Below are 25,253 nucleotides of genomic sequence, written 5' to 3'. Positions count from 1 at the left end.
ACCCAGTTTTAGGACCGGCAGAGAAGATAACTGAGAAGGAAGTTGAGGAAGCGATAAAAGCAATGAAGAGTAGAAAAGCGGGAGGGCCAACGGGAGTTGTGGGAGATATGTTGAAGGCAGCAGGAAGTTGGGGTGTGAAGAAAATGACAGAGATCTGTAATCTGGTGGTGAAAGAAGGCCGCATTCTAGTGGATTGGGAACTGAGTACCCTCGTCCCTCTATACAAGGGGAAAGGTGACCCTCTGGAGGGTGGCTCGTACCGAGCGATAAAGTTATTGGAGCATGGAATGAAGGTATTGGAAAGGGTGTTGGAGAGGAGGATAAGGAAGAAAGTGAAGATCGACGAAATGCAGTTTGGATTTATGCCAGGAAGAGGAACGACAGACGTGCTTTTTATTGTGAGGCAGTTGCAGGAGAAGTACATGGAGAAGAGGAAGAAGTTGTTTCTTGGGTTTGTTGATCTGGAGAAAGCATTCGATGGGGTTCCACGCAAAGTATTGACATGGGCATTGAGGAAGTTAGGAGTGGAGGAATGGTTGATCAGAGTAGTGATGGCAATGTACAAAAGAGCGCGCACAGCTGTAAGGATGAAGGACGGGAACAGTGGTGAGTTTGAGGTGAAGGTGGGAGTGCATCAAGGGGCGGTACTAAGTCCACTTCTATTTGTAGCTGTGATGGAGGTGCTGGCTCAGAACGTAAAGGAGGGTTTACCGTGGGAGTTGTTGTATGCAGATGATCTGGTGTTGATTGCGGAAAGTATGGATGGACTGAAGGAAAAGATGAACAAGTGGAAGGAATGTATGGAGACAAAAGGTCTGAAGGTGAATATCGGAAAGACGAAGGTGATGGCAAGTGGTAAAGCATGTGGTGAGGTGGAAAGATCTGGGAAGTGGCCCTGTGCTGTGTGTAGGAAGGGTGTCGGAGTGAACTCCATTCAATGTACAATGTGCGCTGAGTGGGTTCATCAAAAATGTCGTGGTCTGAGAGGGTCATTAACCAGTGTGACAGCTACATTCAAATGTAAGGTGTGCACAGAGGGAGCTGCAGATGGAGGAAATGTTGAGTTGGATCTTGGAGACGGCGTGAAGCTGGAAGGTGTGAAAACATTTTGCTACCTCGAAGACATGCTGAATGGAGAAGGTGGATCAGACTCGGCAACGGTTGCTGGAGTGAGATGTGCATGGAAGAAGTTTCGGGAACTGAGTGGCGTGCTGATGAGGAGGGGAGTGTCATTGAAGCTGAAGGGAAAGGTGTATGCTGCATGTGTGAGAAGTGTTATGATTTATGGGAGCGAGACATGGGTAATGAACGTAGAGCAGCAACGAAGGTTGGAAAGGGTGGAAATGCGAATGGTTCGATGGATGTGCGGAGTATCGTTGAGAGAGAGGAAGACAAATGATGAATTGCGAAAGATGATGGGAATGGAGCCTGTGATTGATGCTGTGAAGAGGAACAGGTTGAGATGGTTTGGTCATGTGTTGAGGAAGGATGAAAGTGACTGGTTGAGAAAAGTGATGGAAATGAATGTAGAAGGAAGTAGAGGACGGGGAAGACCGAGAAAGACTTGGCTAAAGATGGTGGAAGAAGAAATGCGGGCAAGGGGGTTAACAAGGAGAGATGCAGAAAATAGGGTAAGATGGAGAAGATTGTCATGGGGACCGCAAGGCTAACCCCCGCTCTTGCAGGGAAAATGGCCTTAAAATGCATGTTGTTGTTGTTTGTATGTGATCTCGTGAGAAAGACTTGCACAAGGATTAAATACTTGCCCAGTCCATCGGGCTTGTAGCTGTTACTGCAGCTAACATGCAACATCCAATAACGTAATGATGTCCATTATAAGTGTAGTTTCGGCCCTACACACCTGTGGCAAGTTATCCTCCCCCAGCACAAATTTATATGAAAGAGGTAATGTATCAAAAACTATTTTGGGAACCTTTTATTGTTGCAGGCAAAAATGGCATTTTTTAAATGAAGTTTTTCTGAGCTTAAGTGACAAATTGCTACTTCTTCATTAAAAAAAAGGAAACTTCAGTACATGCATGTCATTGTTTCAGCATTGGTGAGGTTTTGTTTCTTTTTTCTTCTCACATGCATACCACATTGGTATTGTTGTTATCCTTTCGTCAAAGTATTATTTATATATGCGGCATTTGCAAGTTTCATACTAATTGCACGTACAGCTAAACACCTGTCTCCAAACACTGAATTCACATGTCTATACAAATCATACCAACAAAAATTTCCATGACCACCCTAATCTTTTCTTAGACTGTGGCTGTCACGACGCAATTCAGCTGATGACACCAGGCAAACCTTGACACTATCGCCGGTGTACACATCCCGCTCAGCCGCGGACACAAACACGTCCCTGGCCAACTGCTCCGCTTCGGAAGCAGATAGTTGCACACCTGCAGACAGCTGCGCACAAAAGAATAAGAGGAGAAAAAAAGAGGCAGAAATAAATAAAACAACTCAGGAGACGACGATGGTTCACGAGTGAGCGGTATTCAATGACAAAGGACGGACTATAACCGAAACAGGCCCGGACTGGGGGGTCGGGGGCCCACGTCGCAGGTGTCGGCCCCCGACATGCGGTGTACATGCCTATTTACAAAGGGCCCCAATGCGCTGGGTTATGAGGTTAGTTAGCTACACAATACCGAAAATTCGGTTCGATTCCGACAACTTTGAAAATTTGACCTTTGTGACCTTCAAAGGTCAAAGGTCGAACATTATAAAATTTGTTGGAAAACTTGTATTTCATCATGTATGTGATAATATAAGATCATGTATGACATTTCACCCTATCAGGACACGAACAATGTAATAAAACCATCAAAAATCTACTTTTCTAAATTTCGTGACCTTGTGACCTTGACCTTGGGGCGAAAATGAAAAATCGAGCTCCGTGGGGCTAGACACATGACATTGGCCTAACCAAATATCGAAACCCCTGTCAGATTCCACCAAACCCCTCGGAGAAGATGTAGCTTGAAATCGGTTACCCCCTAAAAAGACATCTTTTTCGGGCGTCGCTCCGCCCACAATGAGCGCAATACGCCCACTCTAGGCAGGACACAACTAGATAATGATATCAACCTCCCACCCAAGTTTCATCAGGATCGGATGATATCATCGGGTAGTTATGCTGCGGACACGGACATGCACACGCACAGACGACGAATATAGTGGTCACTGTTTGATAACTCGTGAAGCAATAACAACAGGTCAGAACAGCTGGCAACATTAGCAGAAATAAGTCCAAATGTGGGTTTCAGAAGGTGGAACAGAGCCCAACCGGTGTGTGTGGGGTGTGTGGTTTGGGTTGTGTGGTGTGTGGTGTGGTATGTGGTATGTGGTGTGTGGTATGTGGGTGTCCGGGCCATAACTCTTTTACAATTTGAGCTTTTGTCATAAATTTTTCAACAAAGCTTAATTATGAGAATATGGAGAAGACAAATTAATAATTTGGTCAAAAGGTCAAAGGTTAACATCATATAAAATCTTCAATTTCCTTCCAATTGACCTGACATTTAAAGAAATTACATAATGGGTCACCGAATTGGTTCACCAATCAAAAGCTAGAAGCCGATTTATTTTATAGATCAAAAGGTCAAAGGTCAAGGTTGCCTAGAATCGTCAATTTTCATCCGATTGACTGGATTTGCCTTCTCCCACGTCAAATGTCAAACCATGGTTATATTTGATCTCAATTAAAGGTCAAATGACAGAGAATGCAAGAGAGACAAGTAGAGGAGAGAAAAACATCACATGCTTCTAACTCGAGTTATTACCTGCAAAATGATTTTCAAAGGGCACGTGACATTTGAACCCCAAATTGAATGAGGTCATCTTTGTATTGCAATTTATACTTGTGCCAAGTTTGGTTGAAATCTCTGAACAGTGGTTCACAAGTTATTGTGGTAACAGACTTTCAATTAAAGGTCACACAACCTTAGACATTTTGAACTCAAAGCTGAATCAGCTCATCTTTATTTGTCTTGCAGTCAACACAAGTACTTACGCCAAGTTTGGTTGAATAATAACATTTTATGGATGAAAGTACGGATGCACCTCAACATGCACAGCTTTGAGGTGAGAAATTACCTTCGAATCCAGCAACGGTTGCAGTTGTGCACTGGCTGAGCCAAGTGATGAAAACGGAACTCGTTCGTATGAACCAACAGGGTCAAAGCTGAAAACAGCTCCCTGGCCTGTGAATGCACAAGAAGACTAGTTTTACAGCAGAAAACAATAGCAAAGCAATGTGCAGAGGAGAATCACTAATCCATGAGAAGTGAAATCGATTATTCCTGAGCAAAACTGCCACAGAAAAAGCCCTGAGGGATGTAAATGCTTGAGCGAATGGAATCCAATCTTGGAATTTTACAAACCACGGCACACAATCACAAAATATATGGTATTGCTTCTCTAAGGAGCCTGGTGTTGACTTAGCGGTTAGGGTGCAGGCTTGCGATCCTAGGATCCTGAGTTTGAATTCCAGTCGATCGCTGAATTAACGCCAGGGGGGTTGACTCAGCCTGTCATCTTTCCGAGGTCGGCAAATTGAGTACCAGTATGCTGGGATGAATGATCCCGGTGTGTACCCCGATTTAGAATAGGTACACCGTATCCCTGCGCGTCGTAAGAGGCAACTAAGGGTTGGCGTCAGAAAGGGCATCCGGCCATAACACATTGCCTCAAACAGGGAACCATGAGGTCATTGGGCCCGCAAGGCTAACCCCCGCTCCAGGGGGAAAAATGGCCTTAAAAAGGATAATTCATTCATTGCTTCTCTAAGGAATCGTAGTTTCAATTTGTCCGGTTGTTTAATTTCTCCACAACTTTGCACGTCTCACATTCATTCCATAAATGGTCAAAACAAAAAAAGTAACTTTAAATATACTCTCGAACTCGATCAACTCCACTGTAACTTTACTCGTTAACTCTATTATACAAAGTTCATACCAAATGTTCGATTCGAATTCACCGCTATCGGAGATCTCATGGGACCATGGCCACATTTTTCACACACCTTCTAATCCAGCAAAGTGGTTCTAGTTCCGTGGAGCTTATTCAAGTATGAGCATCTCAAACACTGTACAGTCCTCGGATAAATCATCAGCATTAAAGGTGCCCTCTAAGCTATAGAAAATCTCAGGAGACAAGATCCAAGAAGCAAGGTAACGGTCTAGGTCACTTTCATTTATTTACTTACTTGCATATCGTGAAAAATAAAAGGATTTGCATGTTGGACCAGCTTTGAATGGTTGAGCATTGAATAATGCGGAAGTGCACATCTTTGTGCTTGGACCGAGCCAAACCTTTGCTCCATAACAATGGTAGCTTCATGATCCAAAACACCTTGTGCTTCAAGAATGCAAGACCTCTAACACTTCCCCAGGTGACATGACTCAGATAGTCTGAATCTCAAACGGCCTTGCCTAATCAAGCACAAATTTCTCCACCAATAGAGACATCAGAGTGATCTCGTGTTATTCAGGTGAAGTGTACATCCTAAATGACACGAGCTACACTTCCCTGGTGAATGCAGGGAAGCATTCACTACACTTCCGTTGGTGTTGGAAGATAAAATACAATTTTAAAAACAGCATCAAATTCTTATTTTTGCTATCGAAGGAAGGGAATAATTTTGCATGAGGCAGAGCATCTCATTGTGGGTCGTATGCATACCAACTGCACGAACATTGAAGCAATTATTGATCCCAATCCTTCCTTCTACTCTACTCTACTCTACTCTTACATTGCATCTGCAAGAGCGACACGAGTCTTTAAATAAAATAAGAAGATAACTCTACCCTGAGAATCGAGTCCAGCAATCAGGCAGTAGCAGTAGTAGGGAAAGAAGCGATGGCTGTACAAGAGCTGAGAAAGCAAGGAAGCTATGGCAGGACAGGTCATTGGACGCTGGTGTGTCTGCTTGTACATCTGCGGAACAAGATTGGAGAAACATCAGAAGAAGAGAACCCAACAAACAGGGAAAAGGGAATCTACCAAACAAGTCTCCATTTTATAAATCAAAATACATTTCAAGCAATTACACATTAACCCCATTTATGGACAAGGTCTTTCACCAAAACGTGATAAAAAATATCCAAAAACCCAAAATAGGCAGACACTTTTTTGCAGCAAGGTAATGTAATAAATAAACAAAAAAGGGCAGCAAAAAAAAAAAAGTAGATATTGAATGGTTTAATGTATCACCTAACATCTGAATATTTATTACCCTTTGACTTGATGATCATTCCAAATACGGTGCTTACTTCAACACAATGCTACCTAATATTTTTGCACAAGGGGGCAGCTGAGGTTTATCATTTTTGCCCATCATCTAGGTAAAAGGCACAAATACAACAATAAAGAGCAATCGGAGATTGCAGACCCTCGCCAGGATGTTATTCGTGTTTTTAAAGGATTTTTTGTTTAAACAAATATGGCGGCCAAACAACATGACCGGCGACGTAATCATTTTGTTTTTCACAACCAATTTATTCCCAGATGATGCTCGACAAATTTCAACTTGAACGGATGAAGTTTTGTAGGTGTCGAATTATGACGTCATAACGGAGGCACCGATGACATCATCATTAACATATGCTATTCAGCATGGAGAGTTCTTTACAATGAGCCATGTCTCAATTTTTTTTCTATGCAGCGCTTTCAGATATAGAGGTGCAAAGTTTTTCAGTTTTTCCAAGATTGCACCCATACCATGTGACCTATGACATCATAATTGCCATTAAAAAATTATACAGGTAGAGGTGCACCTATGGTGAAAATTTCCTGTCAATCGGACCAATCGTTGCAGAGAAAATAATATTTGTTCTGTGCAGACAAACAAACAAGAAATATGTCATGCATAGCACGATACTTGTGAAATCCCTAAAATAAGTTGTTGGTCTAGGTCCCGAGGATGACCTCAAAAATAATTGGTGGTTGAATTCAACGACCTGGTATGCAAATCCTCTTAAAATTTCAAGTCAATCAGATGAAAATTGAGGATTTTAGAAATTTGGCCTATGTTGGCATTTTGGCCTATGTTGACCTCAAAAATCGTTGCGGGTTGAATTCAGTGACCAGATATGCAAATGCTCTTCAAATTTCAAGTTAATTGGATGAAAATTGAAGATTTTAGAAATTTGGCCTATGTTGACCTTTTGGCCTACGTTGACCTCAAAAATCGTTGGGGGTTGAATTCAGTGACCAGATATGCAAATGCTCTTCAAATTTCAAGTTAATTGGATGAAAATTGAAGATTTTAGAAATCTGGCCTATGTTGACCTTTTGACCTATGTTGACCGAAAATATAATTGGTGATTGAATTCAATAAGCCGATGTGAAAATCCTATTCAAATTTCAAGTCAATCAGATGAAAATTGAGAATTTTAGAAATTTGACAAACATGGTGACCTATTGACCTTTTGACCCCAAAAACAGACTTCTTGCTTATGACCAACTTTACCATTTGGTGAAGTTCGTGAAGATCCGTTGAAAATTGTGACCTGGGGCGACTGACATACAGACAGACAGACAAACACAATAACGCACATGACCAACCAATATACTTGAAAAATCTTCGATTTTTGCAAGTAACAAACAGACAGACAGACAGACAGACAGACAAACGGACTCAAATGCAATACCCTCTCCTCTGGCGAGGGTAATTAAAGAGTTCATTGAACATCTTACCCCGCACAGTCTTGAGACACACGGACATGGGCGGGGTCTAAGCAGCAAATTTGGTTGGTCGAGATTATGTAAATTGCCAGAATACTTTGTCCAAGTACGACTAAAACGAAGGATTTTGAAAGTGCCAAAAAGGAAAGTTGTAGTCTACAGCGTTAAGTATATAATTCAATTGAAATTAAAGAAAGATTTTAAAGGTCGCAGAAAAAAATATTCTGGAAATTTGCCGCCATTACTGCGGTGTCTTTTACACCACATTGTTTAACACGTTACATTACTTATTCGTGTCTGTTGTTTGTATCCCTATTTTGTTTTGTTTTGTATCCCTCGGTCGAGGCTCGTGTGAGAGCTAACAAATAATAAAGGGAGCGGGAGACAAGAGGGGGGAGAAGGAATCACAACAGTAGAGAACACAGACATCGGGAGATATATGGAAGGGAGAGGGCTTGGGCGGGTTTCATTGTATAAACAAGATGGACACTACAAGGACTTTCAGGAAAGAAATCGGAATTTGAAGGAGGTGGGTTTAGGGTGGATTAACGGGGGTAGAAAAGATCAAGGTTTTTGATGGGGGAAGATACGAGATGGTGTTGAACACCTGTTTTAAAGACCTGGAGGGAGGAGTGCAATTGAAGAGAGAGGGAGTTTGTTCCAGAGGCAGAAAAAGAGGAATGAAAGAGTGAAGGTGAGCAGAGAGTTGATTTTGGAAGGGTGATTATGATGTCCTCAAACAGTAATTTTTCTGTTTGGAATGATTTTCTATCTTGTTTGACTTCCTGACGAACAGCCAGAGTAAAATAATTACCTCAATCCTCTGCGTGCATGCGTGCTCTGGATGAATTCAGACAAAGTACAACAAAGCTACAGGTTTGTTTTCCCATCTATGTTCAAATTATCACAGCAATTTAAACAAGTACAGGGTCTGGCTGGGAGGTGTGACGATTTTCAGAAAACTCGTAGTTATTTTTAGTCGAATTTCAAATTTTTTTTTTTTTAAAGACTACATATATAATGCCATTTAATACACTAACAAAGACCTTTTAAAAAATGTAATTCATGTTTGAATTGGGTATAACAATGCAAGTGGGGGGTCTAGCGCATGCGTGATGGCTGTTGGTTACTCGTTGTTAGGCGCCATTTCAGTAGCCATGGAGCTGTGGACGATTGAACATCGCGTCTTTGTTGTCGAGACGTTTATTCAAACGGGTAGTTCGGTGGTGCTTACACAGCGCAGATTTCGTACTCACTTCAATGTTGGTCGACGTGGCGCCGTTCCGTCTCGAAACACAATATTGAAGTGGGTAAAAAACTTCAGGACAACTGGATATGTGAGGCCGGGAGCAGCTCGGGGAGGTGATCGAACCGTTAGGACCCCAGAAAACATCGAAAGGGTTCGACAAGCTGTGGAGGCCAACCCTCGTCGGTCAGCGGTACGGCACGCTCGCGCTCTACGGATGTCAGACAGATCAGTTCGTCGAATTTTGCACTTGGACCTTCATTATCACGCGTACAAAATCATGGTGGTTCAAGAACTGCAGCAGAATGATTTCGTACGGCGGTTTACGTTCGCAGAAAGAATGCTGGAACTGCTGAGGGATGCTGCTGTGCTGAGAAATGCTGGAACTTTTCCACGCGTCTGCAAGAATGCTTGGACAAGAACGGCCGCCATTTAGATGATGTCATTTTTCAAACATTAATTACATTTTTTAAATGTCTTTGTTACAGTGTATTACATGGCATTATATATGTAGTCTTTAAAAAAAATAAAAATTGAAATTCGACTAAAAATAACTGTGTACGAGTTTTCTGAAAATCGTCACACCTCCCTGTAGTTCCTGTATCGTAAACTGACGTTTGTAGACAGATAGACAGACAGAAGCGAACCAATTGCTTAACCCTGCTTTTCTTTTCACATACGCACGCATCTAACAATCAAGACCCATGTGAGATTATATACATCACAGTAGATCCGTAAGCTTGAAAAATCTACATTAAAGTAGATCATTGAGTGTGGACTCACACTCACCAACACACAAAACAAGTGTACAACAGTGTGCCGCATCCATTCAGGAATGGGTCGAGACTAACAATCGACGAGAGAAGTGAAATAACCCAATAGGGAACGAACCTTGACACGTGCTTCGAGGATGCGCAGAAGAGAAAGGCAGTCTCCTTGGAATCCACAGCAAGCCAGGACACAGGATTCAGAACTGAGGAACACAAAACAATTCCAGGTTTATTTTACCCAATTAACTGAGGAATCAACTTGGAATGAGAAAACAAAGTGTATACACATTGTCATTCCAATTCTCAGAAGGTTGTCACTTCAAACTTCTCTCGGTGATCGAATGCCGCAGATCACAGAAAAATGAGTCACATTACCCAGCCAATCAAAATTTTAGTTATTACTGAAAGCGAAATATCACTTCAACTTCTTTCCAATGGCAGAAAGCATACCCCTCCCAAGAATTGGTTGAGAAGATTGCCTTTTTTTGTACATGTCAATCAAAAGCAATAACAAGAAAAAGAGCAATCAGAGATTGCAAACCCTCGCCAGGATGTATTTTCAGTTGTTCTTAAGGCTTTTGTGTTAAAACAAATATGGCGGCCGAACCACGTGACTGATTACGTCATCATTATTTTTTTTTTAAGCTAATTTATTCCTCGATTATGCTCAAGTAATTTCATCTTTATCGGATGAAGTTTTGTACTTATCGAATTATGACGTCATAATGGAGGCACCAATGACATCATTGACATATTTTATTCCCCATGGAGAGTTCTTTACAATGAGCCGTGTCTCAATTTTTTAGATTCAGCGCTTTCGGAGATATAGAGGTGAAAAGTTTTTCGGTTTTTCCAAGACGGCGGCCGAACCACGAGACATATGACGTCATAATTATCATTAAAACATAATACAGGTGGAGTTGCACCTATGGTGAAAATTTCCTGCCGATCGGACCAACGGATGTAGAGAAAATCATATTTACTCTGTGCAGACAAACAAACAGACAAACAGACAAACGAACTCAACAAATGCAATAACCTCTCCTCTGGTGAGGGTAACAAGACCAGCACCTCCACCCTGCTGAACAGTTTATGTTTTGTATCCCACTGATTGGCTGGATCTGGATTCGGACCAGAAACAAAATCTAATCTCTCGCTCTCGTCACCGAGCCAACGCGTCCACCAAGTTTAGTCATAACTCGTCCACAACTTTTTTAAATATCATGTTGTATATCGCTTTTCGCCGGAGCCCTCAGTGGTGAAGAATCTTTTTTTTTCTTCTTCTTCTTTTTTTTTTGTATACTGAATCGAGGCTCGTGAAAGAGCTAACATTTACTTCACAAACAAATCAACCAGACAAACAAAATACCCAAAAAGAGGGAGCGGAAGACAAGATGGGGAGAAGGGGAAGCACACAAACACAACATCCGAGAGCAGGGAGATGTGTGGAAGGGAGAGGGCCCGGGGGGAGGGAGAAGTATAAAACACAAGGACACCAAGGCCTTCCTGGACAGAAGTTGGTATTTCAAGAAAGTGGAATTGGGGTGAAATTAGCGGGGGTAGAAAAGATCAAGGTTTTGGATAGGGGGAAGATAAGAGATGGTGGTGAACAGCTGTTTTAAAGACTTGGAGGGTGGAGTGGGATTGAAGAGAGTGAAGGAGTTTGTTCCAGAGGTGGGAGAAAAGAGGAATGAAGGAGTGAAGGTGAGCAGAGAGTCTTGATTTTGGCAGTTTAACCATAAGAGGGTTGCAGGCAGATCTTGTGCGACCTGTAGGAATATTTGCGGGACAGAGCCCAGAGAGAGCTGGGAGGGCAAGGCCAGAGAGGAGTCGGTAGAAGACGGAAAGACCACCAACCTGCCTGCGGTGAGTGAGTGAGGCGCCCTTGGAGTTCGCTTCATCGCGGGAGATTCCAATGATTCTGAATGCTTTGGTTTCAACAGCGTGAAGGCGAGCTAGGTGTGAGGCAGGAGCACCAGCCCAGAGGGGAGAGCAGTATTCCATTGAGCTGTGGATGAAAGCCTTGTATGTGGTGAGGAGCTCAGGTGTGCCAAGGAAGTACTTCGCACGACGGAGGATGCCCAGTCGGCGACTGGCTTTGGAGGCCAGATTTGAAATGTGGTTTTCCCAGGAAAGATCATGGCAGATAGTGAGACCCAAAAGCTTGAGTGACAGAACTTCTTGGAGAGGATTATTCAGAAAGTGGATGGGAGGGTTGTCCAGTCGGTCTTTTCGGAGAGACATCGTAAGAGTGTGAGATTTGTCAGGATTGAAAGACATGTTCCACTTGTTTGACCAGTCTGTGATTTTGTCCAGGTCTGCAGAGAGTGAGGAGGCTGCAGACTGCCGATCTGAGGGATGAGGGATGGAGCGGCAGATAGTGGAGTCATCAGCAAAGAGATAGAGAGGATTTTCCAAAGAGTCGGAGAGATCATTGATGAAGACCAGAAAAAGCACAGGGCCCAGAACACTGCCTTGGGGAACTCCAGCCTGAACAGGAAGAGGAGATGAGAGAAACCCATTCAGGGCCACACGTTGACTACGACTAGAGAGGAAGTCCGCCAGCCATGCGTGGAGATTTCCATGGATACCAAAAGAGGATAGAATAAAAAGAGATAAAAGAGATAAAATAATTAAATACTCATATCCGAATCCATATTCAGATCTTTACCAAAATCGAATTGATTCATACTTGTCACACACCCAACCTGTCCACCAAGTTTCGTCCAGATGTCAATAATTTTTTTTAATATCCTGTTATATAATCGCTTTTCGCCCGATCTCGCAATGGTGAAGAATCACTTTAAAAATTCTACGAACCGGATCCAAATCCGGATCTTAACCAAAATCTAATCATTCCATCCTAGTCACATACACTACCTATGATTTGTTTTTCGTCTGAATCTGTCCACAACTTTTTGAGATATCTTGTTCACAGACAGACAGACAAACAAACAGACAGGGGTGAAAACATATTCAAACAGACAGGGGTGAAAACATATTCAAACAGACAGGGTTGAAAACATATTCAAACAGACAGGGGTGAAAACATATTCAAACAGACAGGGGTGAAAACATATTCAAACAGACAGGGGTGAAAACATATTCAAACAGGTAGGGGTAGGGGTGTGTGTCTGTGTCTGTGTCTGTGTCTGTGTCTGTGTGTGTGTGTGTGTGTGTGTGTGTGTGTGTGCATAACCTAACTAATCATAGCAATGAAGGGAGTTGATTACTGTTTAACAAGGTCGCCGACAAGACTCGTTAATACAGGAATATATTGCACTGTGGCTGGCTTTCAGTTAACACCGAGAGTACGCCACGGATGGCAATCGAGCTCAATGAAGGCGTTATCCAATTGATGGTGGATGAGACGCGAGGGGAAGGTGGGGGTTTGGGGAGAATGCCGACTTACCTGGGTGGCCTCGACGATGTCTTCACCCTTTGAAAATAAACACAGAAACGGAATTAAGGTAGAAAAATAAACACGGCTTTATTGCCGGACCCCGAGAACAAAGAACGCGACGGTAAAAAATAAACCCCTCCAATGAGCGCTCACACACAGACTTCAACTACAGGACAAATGGAAGGATAAATAAAACAAACATTGTGTTCTGTGTGGTGCGTCTTATCTGTCTGGATGTGATGTCGGGGATCGTCAGGTCCGAGCACGTCGTCCGACCACAGCTCCGGTTGGCGCGAACCGCTCGGTCGTTGGCGCGAACACAGGCCTCGCTGCACGGGTCCATCCCACAACACAGCACTCGTATGCAGGCACCAAGAGCAAGAATAACAGGGGAGGATGATCGTCGGCACTCCACCGTCTCTCCACCGTTCGTCGCACCCAACAAGCAAAGGTCCAAACGGGAAGAGGTCCAAACGGGAGAGAAGGGAAGAGAGGTCCAGGCAGGAAGGAAGCCAAAACGAGGAGAAAGGAAATGTCGGCCAGCGAGTTGTTTTACTGGCCGTCTCGTGATGTCAGCCCTCTTCCTCTCCAACCAGAGCGTCGCTTCTCGCCTTCTCGAATCTTCCGCAAGTAATTGTAGCAGAGGGGGGATTTAATTAGTGTGGTGCGCTATTGGGCCGAACTAATGTATATGATGCGTTGCCATACGGGACACAGGTATGATCACAGGTTTGACACATGGGAGAATTAGCCTAATCCCTACACTACCTATCAAGGGCCATCCTTGCATGACCACGAATATACACTTAATCCGACAAACGGGGTAGACTGGTCCCCGAATTACTGTACATCGAAATGGTTCTTCTTCTTCTTCGCGCCATCGGAGCACCTACCTATGCAGATCTACCTAAATCGATGGTGATATAAATCGATATATCCCTCTAAATCGACACACACACCCCCGACCCCACCGACATAACAATATTGTAGCGATCTCGGCTCCCAAACGGGCAATGCGAGACCACCAGAGATTAACTCCCAAAACAGCAAACAGAGGCGTTCTGCGCATGCATGGCGACTCCACACACGGGTGATGTGGCTATGTTTTATTAATTTAACTGCATGGTAGTTTTGGCACGCGGTGTATGGTTTTATGAGGGATTTGATTACACTGAAGGACGACACCGCAGCTCAAAGTACACGGAAATGGCTTTAAAAGCTACAGGTTTAATAAGTAATGGGGATGGGGGCACAGGAAGCAAAAATGCAGAGACAACCAAACAGCGCACTGAACAGGATGGTCCCAATTTCCTGGCTATTCTCAGTACTAATCTTAGCATGGACAGACTCGATCTGGAACACAAGATGCACGGGAGAATTGACGAAGGTGTACGTGTGTGCGTGTAATATGTTCTTCCCTATGAAGCACAGGGAGGGACTGTGCAGGCCGTTCTGGAGACACCAGCGTGGCGGCATGTCTTCAGACCCCTCTCTCGATCTGGTGTCACCCTTGGGTCTCTAACTCTGGCAAAGCTCTCCGCTGGGCTGTGTGGCTGGCAGGGCGTCCCAGCTGGGCTGTGCTGTATGACTGCCCCTGGTGACTCAACGTCTAACTCTGTGTGTAGGGACCTAACTCTCGTCCGTGGCTCTCTCGATTGCTATCTCGGGCTGAAAGTGTCTGGCACGGTTTCCTGGGCTGATTGCATATCAATGCGAGCATCACTGCCTTATACAGTCACGTGAAAAAGTAAATACACCCCACGTAAAGTTTTGACTTTTCAACATATTTCAACTTACAGCTATTTGATCTTCATTTCAACAATATTGAAAGATAAAGGTGATATAATGTAACAAATATCATGAAACATTTATATTTTGTAGTCCATTGTATAATTTAAATAAACATAAATGCAAATTTCACATGTGGAAAAAGTAAGTACACGCCTACATTTATCACTACTTCAAATACCTAAAATTGGAATCAGGTGCACCAACTCAGGTGCAAATGGTTAGAACATCGTTCGAGAGGATCTTGGAGGAACCTGTCTTATTTAAACCTCAGACATTTAGTTTGGTTTGCTCTTTGTTGCTGAAGTGTGCGGCATCACCATGCCTAGATCAAAAGAACTCTCTGAGGCTTTCAGAAAGAAGGTTATAGATGCCTATGAGTCTGGGAAGGGGTTTAAAAAGATCTCCAAACAATTTGAAATCAATCATTCGACTGTCCGGAAGATCATCTACAAGTGGAGAAGATTCCAAACAACTGCAAACTTGTTCAGGCCAGGCAGCCCCAGCAAGTTCAGCCCGAGAGCAGACCGCAAGATGCTGAAAGAAGTCTCGAAGAACCGCAGAATGTCATCACACGACCTACAGGTAGCACTTGCCACTGTTGATGTCAAAGTGCACGAGTCTACCATTACAAAGAGGCTGCACAAATTTGATCTACATGGGAGGTGTGCCAGGAGGAAACCTTTGCTGCCCAGAAAGAACATCAGGGCAAGACTAAAGTTTGCCAATGAACACCAAGGCAAAGACCAGCACTTCTGGAACAATGTGCTCTGGACAGATGAGTCAAAGGTAGAGATATTTGGCCACAGTACCAGAAGACATGTTTGGCAAAAACCAAAGACAGCATTTGACCACAAGAACCTGATACCAACTGTAAAGCATGGTGGTGGAAATATTATGGTTTGGGGCAGCTTTGCTGCATCAGGGCCTGGGCAGCTCATCATCATATAATCCACTATGAATTCTTCATTGTACCAGAGGGTGCTTGAGGATAATGTGAGGCCATCTGTCGGAAATGTTGAAGCTCAACTGAGGGTGGACCTTGTTTACCAGTACTGGTATGTTTACCAGTAAATCCACGAAGGAACGGCTGAAAAGAAAGAAATGGAGGGTTCTGGAATGGCCAAGTCAAAGCCCGGATCTAAATCCCATCGAGATGTTGTGGGGGGATTTGAAATGAGCTGTGCATGCAAGAAACCCCTCAAACATCGCACAGCTGAAATAATTCTGCATGGAGGAGTGGGCAAAAAATTCTCCCAGTCGATGTCAGAGACTGGTAGACAGTTATAAGAAACGCCTACTTGAGGTCGTTTCTGCCAAAGGGGGCAATACCACCTATTATAGCCAAGGGTGTACTTACTTTTTCCACATGCGAAATTTGCATTTATGTTTATTTAAATTATACAATGGACTACAAAATGTAAATGTTTCATGATATTTGTTATATTATATCACCTTTATCTGTCAATATTGTTGAAATGAAGATCAAATAGCTGTATGTTGAAATATGTTGAAAAAGTCAAAACTTTACATGGGGTGTACTTACTTTTTCACGTGACTGTATATGCTACTAGCAGGAGTACCCGGCGTTGCCGGGGGGGCAGGGAGGGAGGGAGGGGTGAAGAGGGGTAGGCAGGAGAGGGAGGGGTAAGGAAGGGAGTGGGGGGAGTGGAAGGGGGTGGGGAGAGAGGGGCTTTTTTGGGGGGGGGGGAGTGGCTTTGACAGGCCCTCCATTTTGTGGGAGGGGTAAGGGAAGGAGGAAAAAATTTACCCATGCAAAGAGTGCTTTAACCTCAGTGTTGCCCAGGTAAAAAAGGAAATTGTAATCCCCTCTGCCACCATCACCAGGTGGCGCTACATGGTACACATTTACATAGAGAATTTACGCCCTCTACCGGTCCCCCATACACCCGAATGAGGCCGTGGCCACATAGTCGATGTTACTCCTCAGACAAAGTTGTATTTGTATTTGTACCCAGAGTAAAGTATACAAGTGTTTATAGCTGGAGTACCTGGCATTGCTCAAGCGAAAAAGAAACATTAACATATTTGAAATGAGGGCAAATATAATGGAAAAGCAATTACATCCAAATCAGAATCCACATAAATGTCAAATCATCATTTTACCTTTTCGTTGAACATATGCTGGTGAATGTGCGATTGATCACGTTTCTGAGTTAAGTATGATGACGTTCAGGAAGAAGAAGCCTCAACACCAAGTTTGACCGCTTCCGGAATTGTTTGATTTTTTCTGTTCAAATGTCTGGTAATCGTTTTGTATTTATTTATGCGAATGTGTGCTTGTATATAACTGTCATTAATCAAAAAGGTTTAGGCACTATAGAGCGGTTTTTTTTTAAATCCAAAAAAACTAACTTTTTTTTTTTTTGCCTAAAACACTCCCAAGCACTCACTGATTAACCTCTGGAAGTTTGACGAAGAGCCTTTCAGCCATCTCTGAGAAAAATGGCGACACAGACAGACCATTGGCTCATATATATATATATATATATTGTTGCGGATATGAGGACTGTATATTTTTTTTTGATTGTGTGAATTATTATTATTGGTTATTCTGCGCCTCCTGCCTCCGGAGCTGTGTAAAGATCAAAGGGCATCCCATAATTAGTCCATAAAGCATCCACACCACAGCCAATCATAGAATACCCCTGTTCAATAGTTATATCTTATTCTGTGTTTTAGGGTAAGGCTGTGTCTCCCATTAATAGAAGTACTCCATTGCACCAAGTGAAAGAGATAGATTCCCTTCATTCCCATTCCCAAAACCTCCATTCCCCCTTTTCGTCGATTAGAAACTACCTCCGCTCCAATTACCGCCATTGACCACGAGGCAGGGTCGGAGAAGAAAGGCGTGTCTCCACCTCGTCATAGAGGGGAGGAGTGAGCCAGCACCACTCGACCAACCATGAGCCAGGGGTTTGGCTAGAGAGGGCGGAGGAAGAGCGATCGGGGAGGTTCGCAAAGGTTGAGGGGCGGGGCCTATATAACCCAAGGCAGGGCGTGTCCAAAGGGGATGAGCTTTTACCGGCAGACGAAAGGGAGCCCAAGCGGTGGAGACGAGAGGAGGTCCAAGGCAGACGAGCTTTGAAGAAGAAAGAGATGAGTACTGAGCATTGAGATGAGAGGAGGCTGCGCTTTTAAAGAGAGGCGCTGAGAGGAGGGAATGAGCAGGCGTGACCGCAGCTAAAATCCGCAGCGCGACGCTCCCAAAAGAGAAGCTGAGACAAGCTTTGGCAGATGAGCTTTTACCGGCAGAGAAAAGGGAGCCCAAGCCGTTGAGAAGAGAGAGGGTCCAAGAAGCGGAGCTGAGTTGTGTGGTTTTGGTCGTCAGTGGTTGCGTTGTGGTGGTCAGTGGTTGCGTTGGTTGCGTTGAGTTGTCGGTGGTGAGGAGTGATTGGACCAAGAGAACATAGAGAACATCCAAGGAGGGGACATCCCAGAAAGCACAAAGCCTGCTGTAATCCTGGAAAAGCACGCGACGTCCACAGCAGCAGCAGCAGCGGCGGCCATAGCAGCAACCACACTCAACAGCCGCTTGGGGCCTGGACGGCGGTTTTGAGCAGGGCCACGAAGGAACGGCGGCTGCTAAACGCGCCGATCGTGCTGTACAATACAACTCCTAGCCATCCTCTCCTTCCAGCCAATTCCTGTCATCATTCCCCGCGTGAGTCTGTCTTTTGTTTGTTCTGTCCCTGGGTTAATTAAGACTGTAGGTAAGCTAGCGTTGCACTGTGTATCTAATCTCGTCTGTAAATAAACGTGACTGCTTTCTTTTTGCTTGTGTGTATAATAAATCCAATTACTCTTCTGTACGTCTTCTCGTCTTATTCCTTTTCCTCTTTGCATTCGGTCGTTTTAGAGTTTTCCAGATTGGGCAGCTGCGGTGCGATACGGCCAAAGTTTGGGGTGAATCGGGTGAGTTGGGGAAGAATCGGGGGAACTGTTAGGTCGCGGTCATACCAACCGCTCGGTCAACAAATAACATCTTAACCGCGACAGTAACAATATATATACACACACACACAGACTTGGCATTTAATATGGAATATATTTTTTTTCTTGACTTGGGTTTACTTTCTTAACTCAGTATATCAATCTGGTGAGTTTCTTTTACACTTTGGTGATGTATTTGTTAAAAGAACCATGTCACTGATTGTCTGTCGCGGCAAGAAGTCAACAACAGGATTATATCACAGGTGGCGTGGCAAAATGTACGGACACTCGGACAGGTGCATTTGATGATTGGCTTCACAGTCGGGTATACAAGAGTTTTTGCATTCTGTATTAGTGGAAAACAACTGCTGCATGTCTCCAAAAGTTATTGCCACTTCCTCTGGAGATGGTCCGTCAACTCGACAATGCTGTTTGTCATTGAGTGGTGGCTTTCGAAATTATGGCATGAAACAGAGTGCTATTGCTCGGCAGTATGGCATCACTCAAGGTCAGGTGTCAAAGATCCTGAAACGAAATGCTAAGAGGGGTGTCGCTACTCCAATACCGAGGCCAGGATGTCCCCGCAGAACCACAAGGAGGGATGATCGCCAGCTGCACCGGTTAGTCCGCAATGGCCGTACCAAGTCAGCTAATCGGCTTAGGGCTGAGTGGCAGCAACTGACAAATGTGCCTGTATCCAGAAGGCTAGTCAACCAACGACTGGTTCAAGCAGGCTATCGTGCCAGGCGTCCCCTGAGAAAGCCACGCCTGACCAGACAACACCGCCAGGGCCGATTGCAGTGGGCCAGAGAGCACCGTCAATGGCAGCCAGGACACTGGAATCACGTGATCTTCAGTGACGAGTCTAGATTTCTGGTCTATCGTCAAGATGGCCGCGTCCGAGTGCGCAGACAAGTGCATGAAGCCTACAACAAAGATTGTATAGTGCCAAGAGTCCAAGCTGGAGGTGGTGGGGTGACCGTTTGGGCTGCTTTTCATGCAGGGGGCAAAACTGACCTGTTTGTTCTGAATGGAAACCTGAACCAGTTCAAGTACAGGGCCATTCTGGAAGAAACATTGCTTCCATTTGCTCGTGCAGCCTTTCGAGGAAACTTTGTCTTCCAAGATGACAATGCACGGCCTCATCGTGCTCACATGATCCAACACATTCTTGCTGACCGTGGTGTAGAGCATATGGAGTGGCCTGCCATGTCCCCGGATATGAATCCGAGAGAACTTGTGGGCAGAATTAACGCGTCAAATCGACCACTTGGACCAGCAGCCGACCTCTGAGCATGAATTGCAGCAGGCTATTGTCACTGCATGGCAAGTGATTCCTGTCCAAACCTTGGCAAATCTCATGAACAGCACGCCTCAACGTGTACATGCTCTCCTGAATGCTCGTGGGGGTTACACGAAGTACTGAACTGTAATTTTACTGTCCGTAATCCCAGTCGTAATTTAACTTTTGTTTTTGTTAAAAAAAATTTTGGCTAATGTGCAAAATAAAGAGATACTTCTGGAAAACGTACAGAAGTTTAACACAGTACTGTCCATGAATTGAGTTTGATATCAGTTTACATCACTTTCAAGGATCAATTTATTTGTTTCGAAATGTCAAATGTGGTTTTTGTTTCTTTTAAAGGTCACATTAACAAAATCTAGAATAATTTCAACATAATTCCAATGAACTTTTGGTTCTAAGACATCTTGAAAAGTAAGTTCACCCCCAGAAAAAAAATATTCCATATTAAATGCCAAGTCTGTATATAGTAGATCAACCTGACGCTTTGTAGGCAGAGTATTGCTTTGCATCAAAGGCAGGGTATTATTATACTGATAATGATGATATTTTGTATCAGTTCAAGTCGGGGTTACGTTTCTGGAAAACACGACTTGAACTGATATGAATTAAACTGATCAGCTATTTCCAATCAGAATTAACTAAATTACAGGAAAAACTGATCATTACTGATCTGATCATTTACATTTACTCTGATGACATGTAAACTGATCATTACTTGTACTTTCATGAAAAATTGCATACAGCCATAAAAAGTACTCAATAAATACTTGAAGCATCAGTTTTGATTTTTCAATATGCATTTCATAATATACAGATGCTAATGTGGCAGAAAATAAAATAAGCTGGAATTTTTTTGTATAAATTACCTTTCAAACCCAGTCGCGTAAATGAATACATGCGCCATGAGACTCATTTTATCAGCACCAACCACAAACAATCTCATTACAAAAAAGAAGATTTGAATGAATAACAATGATTCTAACCATCCAGATATCATATTACAACAGCCAGGACTCTTTGGAAAAATAATGTCTCAAAAAATTCTCATTGACCGTTTAAAACAGAATAACGCATCAGTATGTACACACAGCTCATGTAAGCGGGCAGCGTTGCGGTTGTGAATCCCGAACCCCTCACTGAGCCGCGAATCTGCAGCAAGCAAGGCAAAATCCGATCCCGCAAAAGCCAGTAGCGTCCTGAAAAGCACAAGGGTAAATGTACATATCTTAGATAGGTTCCTGTTTGTAATAACAATCAAATCATTCCTTCCACTGTCAAAATGCACAGACACCCATCACTCAGATTTAAACAAAAAACATCAAAGAACACGATGTTGCCTTTTACAATCTATATATTGCATACACACAACTAAGGAATAAAAAAGGCAAAAAAAACCTGAGTTTCTGGTATCATGACCTATCCCAAAAAATACTGCAAACCCCAATATTTACCTCCACCACCAAAGGTTGTTTTCACCCCTGTCCGTTGTCTGTCTGGGAGCAGGATTAACCACCTTTAGAGTGGTGCATTCACCCCTGTACGGCCTTTTTCGGACACCATGGTCCCATTTTTGAAGCAATGTTTTATGGCCGGATGCTCTTCCTGCCGCCAACCCAGTTAGTCGCCTCTTGCGACACAGGGAATTACCAGTGAATTGGTACTCAATTTGCCAACCTCGGAAGGATGAAAGGCTGAATCGACTGAGTCGAAGGATGAAAGGCTGAATTCATCCCCACTGCTTCAACAATATGAGTCATAAGTCCCAGGACACGGTTTTAGGGGCTTAGACAAGATTTGTTTATATCATGTATTTATTATGGTTTTTTCTTCTTCCAAGTAATACAAATAATACATTGAACCAAGATGGCAGACACCAGTCCATTTACATTAGAAGAGGGGCTGGTAGCAGTGGTGTGGTACCACGAGAGGAGAAACACAGACAATAAGATGAAGCAGGTGTAAGAAGACTTTTAGGAGCGTTTTGGAAAACCAGCACTGTCAAATTCAAATATTCATCTTTTGGGGGGGGGGGGGGGGCCGCTGTTTACCTCAGTTCATCTTCACACAACTATTTACTTTTGGAATGTTGCTAACCCACATGATGTTGAAGTGCAAGACCATCCAGCACATGATATGCTTTGACCTCATTGGTCCTTGCGTTTTGATGCGTCGGTCCACCAGCAGACATATGCACATATGTTGGAGGATGACCTCACACCTGAACTTGAGCGACGTGGACGGCCCCATGGGATTTATTTCCAGCAGGATGGGGGAATTATTACTCCTGTTATTTATTGTTATTACTGTAGTATGTTATTACTCCTGGGACTTATGACTCACCCTGTAGGTACCAATCCAATTCCACTTTAAATCCACCCACGACCTCTGCCGCCGCCACCGCCACCACCACCACCACCACCACCACTCCAGGGAGACCATTCCATGCATTAACCACTCACTGAGAGAAACTCCCCTGCCACAACATCCTCCTAACTCAAGCTGTGGCCTCTGGTCCTATGTATCACTGTCAATTCTACACTTATGTCTTATTCGTTCTATATCCTTCATTATCCCAAACAACACATCCCATTATAATCGCCCCCTTTTACTTTTAGTAGATGGATGAAGTCCTGTCTCCTTTACTTTTCGCCGTTCCTCGTAGCCTCGTCTATGCGATATAGGAATAAGTAGGCCCGAATCAATCTAGTTTGCTCTATGCTAAACCCTCTCTATAGCAGCGACGCCACCGAGTATGGATGGTTGCAAAAGTGAAGAACTAAAGCCCACACGTCATGAGCAGTCCAGCGAGTGCACGTACCCGCCATTGAAAGAATAAGGTGAAAAACGGTGCTGCATCGGTCCCACAGAATCCTCTATCAACCTCGGCATTGTGGACGCCGCACGAAGTATCGATTAAAACAACACGCGGTGAAAGACGGAAACCAATGCGCAAATCTCGCTGTCATCGTGACGTCAACCACTGGATTTGTTATTTCCTTCATTTCGAGACAGTTTTCTCAGAAACGAAGAATTTATGTTCACAAACCCAGTAACGTTATGGGCTCTCAACAACTATCGCAATAAACACGCTATAACATTATTAACCAAATTTCGGACTGACGTTAACTATATCGTCATGGCTTACAGCAACTGTACAATAACAAATAAGGTGTGAGGGCCGTAAAAAAAAGTCATGAGCATCAATGGATTCCACACGTTTGTGCAGAAAATATTAGTAGACGAATAGAAGAACATGAATTATTAGTGACATATATCCAACATCCATCAGTTGTGAGTAACAAAAACCCGAACAGAAATGATTGCTCTAATTTATCTCTGAATAAAAAGCTCTTCAATTTTGTCCCGTGCAACATGCCATAATGTTTGTATTTTATTACAGGGTTTATTTTAAACATTGGGATTATTTGCTGGTGCAGAACCTCATTTGTTACTTCAGGAAATTTGAAAGTTCTGGAGTCTAGACCCGTGGTTTCCAACCTGGGGGCCATGGCCCCCAGGGGGGCCATTGTGTATTTCTCGGGGGGCCATGGGGTAATTTTAACCATACTAAAAATTAAATATTGTTTATTTTTTTTATTGTTTTGACTTTGATATTGTTTTGATCCGGCTAGTAGAATGTTTTTAGGTGATTCTTCACCATTGGGTGATCGGGCCAAATCCATACATAGCAGGATATCTCAAAAAATATGGATGGATTTGGACGAAACTTATTGGACAGGTTGTGTGTATGATAAGGATGAATCGATTCAATTTTGGTGAAGATCCGGATCCGGCTACTAGAATTTTAAAAGTGATTCTTCACCATTGAGTGAAAGGGCCAAAAACGATACATAGCAGGATATCTCAAAATGTTGTGGAGGGATTTGGACTGATAGTCCAGGAGCCAGTTTTCAAGAGAGGCCTAGAAAATGAGTTTCGTGCAACACCCACGACACAGTTGGTTTGTCATTTCAGGGTGCTTGGGATACATCTGTAGAACAAATCCAGCCCTGATGTTCAGTTATATTGTGGCAGCAACAATAAATGGCAGCCACTTTTCTATTAAGGGGGTAGCGTAAAGCTCGAAATTGACGATTTTTTTTTTGTATTTTTGTTTTTTTCAGCTCTTCCAATATGGATTCTTCAACATTATAATTAAAAGGATAGTGGGAAGTATGAGGGGATTTTCGTTATGCTGTTCAAGTATGATTTAAAAAAAAAAAATATTATTATACCTTGTATTATACCCAAAACACACAAAATCGCTGAAATATGTAGTTTTTGCTTTTCGACTAATTATGCAATATCATCTTTGTTGTTCAAATGCGGTTATGGTTGTAATACGATATATCTTTATGATCTTTTCAAGAAACAAAATTGGACAATCCTTAAGTAAAGTCAGAAAAATCTAGAATTCATTTCCTCTTAAATCATCAACCCCACTCCTGTTATGACCAAAAGTCCACAAGTAATCTCAGCAAAAATATCTCACCAGGTCAAATCTGGCTGCGTATCATAACCATAGTCATTCACTGAACATTACAATGTGAACATATAACTGTTATTTGTTTTATTATTAAAATAAACACATATTTTGCTTCTGAATCATTCTCTAAGTGGTATAAAATCACGAAAATGTCATCATTAATCTTCCTCATCATCATCATCTTCTGAGTCGCTTGTGGTCGGTTCTTCGTTTGGGTTTTTGCATTGTTCACCTCCCATGCAAGTGCAGGCTTCTGTGCATGGCATGTTATTGTTCTTGCAGGCACATATATGGCTGCGTTGACATGCAGACACTTTACACTTGCACGCGGTCAGCTCAACTAGTCCAACTGGAGCAGGGTCTTTCGTCATGAGGGTGGGCTGGAGAGTTCCATCTTTGATGTTCCATCCATTACCATCTGGCTTTGGTTGTGCTTGGTTGGGGAGCAATGACTTCTTCCAGATGAATGACTGATAGTTAGCTCGACAAATGTGTTGCCTAATACTGTCAGATGTTGGTGGTAGGCATTCACTCTTCTGCCTCTTCTGGCTGAACATCCAATATCTGATTTCGTCCGCCGTGTCACCTGCTGCCTGAGCTGT

At 43.3% G+C, this 25,253-nt stretch overlaps 1 protein-coding gene across 1 annotated transcript; it reads right to left on the bottom strand.

The window, feature by feature from the left end:
• Positions 1–1,921: 1,921 nt before the first annotated feature.
• LOC144890671 (proteasome subunit beta type-1-like) lies at positions 1,922–23,147 on the bottom strand. Its single transcript, XM_078771834.1, has 6 exons — positions 22,984–23,147; positions 21,254–21,361; positions 9,836–9,917; positions 5,820–5,949; positions 4,108–4,214; positions 1,922–2,418 (listed from the first exon to the last, which is right to left on the bottom strand). The coding sequence occupies exons 1-6, from the start codon at positions 23,052–23,054 to the stop codon at positions 2,254–2,256; spliced, it is 663 nt and encodes a 220-aa protein (XP_078627960.1). The 5' UTR covers positions 23,055–23,147; the 3' UTR covers positions 1,922–2,253.
• Between the last annotated feature and the right edge of the window lie 2,106 nt (positions 23,148–25,253).

The sequence above is a fragment of the Myxine glutinosa genome, chromosome 2, assembly GCF_964187855.1.
Source record: "Myxine glutinosa chromosome 2, kmMyxGlut1.1, whole genome shotgun sequence".
Classification (NCBI taxonomy): Eukaryota; Metazoa; Chordata; class Myxini; order Myxiniformes; family Myxinidae; genus Myxine; species Myxine glutinosa.
This window is presented reverse-complemented; position numbering and strand designations above follow the sequence as displayed.

Bases quoted from the DNA above. Each gene is read 5' to 3' on its own strand.
- LOC144890671 (XM_078771834.1), bottom strand. From the start codon at position 23,054: ATGCCGAGGTTGATAGAGGATTCTGTGGGACCGATGCAGCACCGTTTT. The intron at 9,918-21,253 runs GTGTGTACATAC...TGTGTTCCTCAG, and splicing joins GCTGCCCGCTTACATGAGCT to TTCTGAATCCTGTGTCCTGG. The intron at 5,950-9,835 runs GTTCGTTCCCTA...CTTGTTCCGCAG, and splicing joins TCCTCGAAGCACGTGTCAAG to ATGTACAAGCAGACACACCA.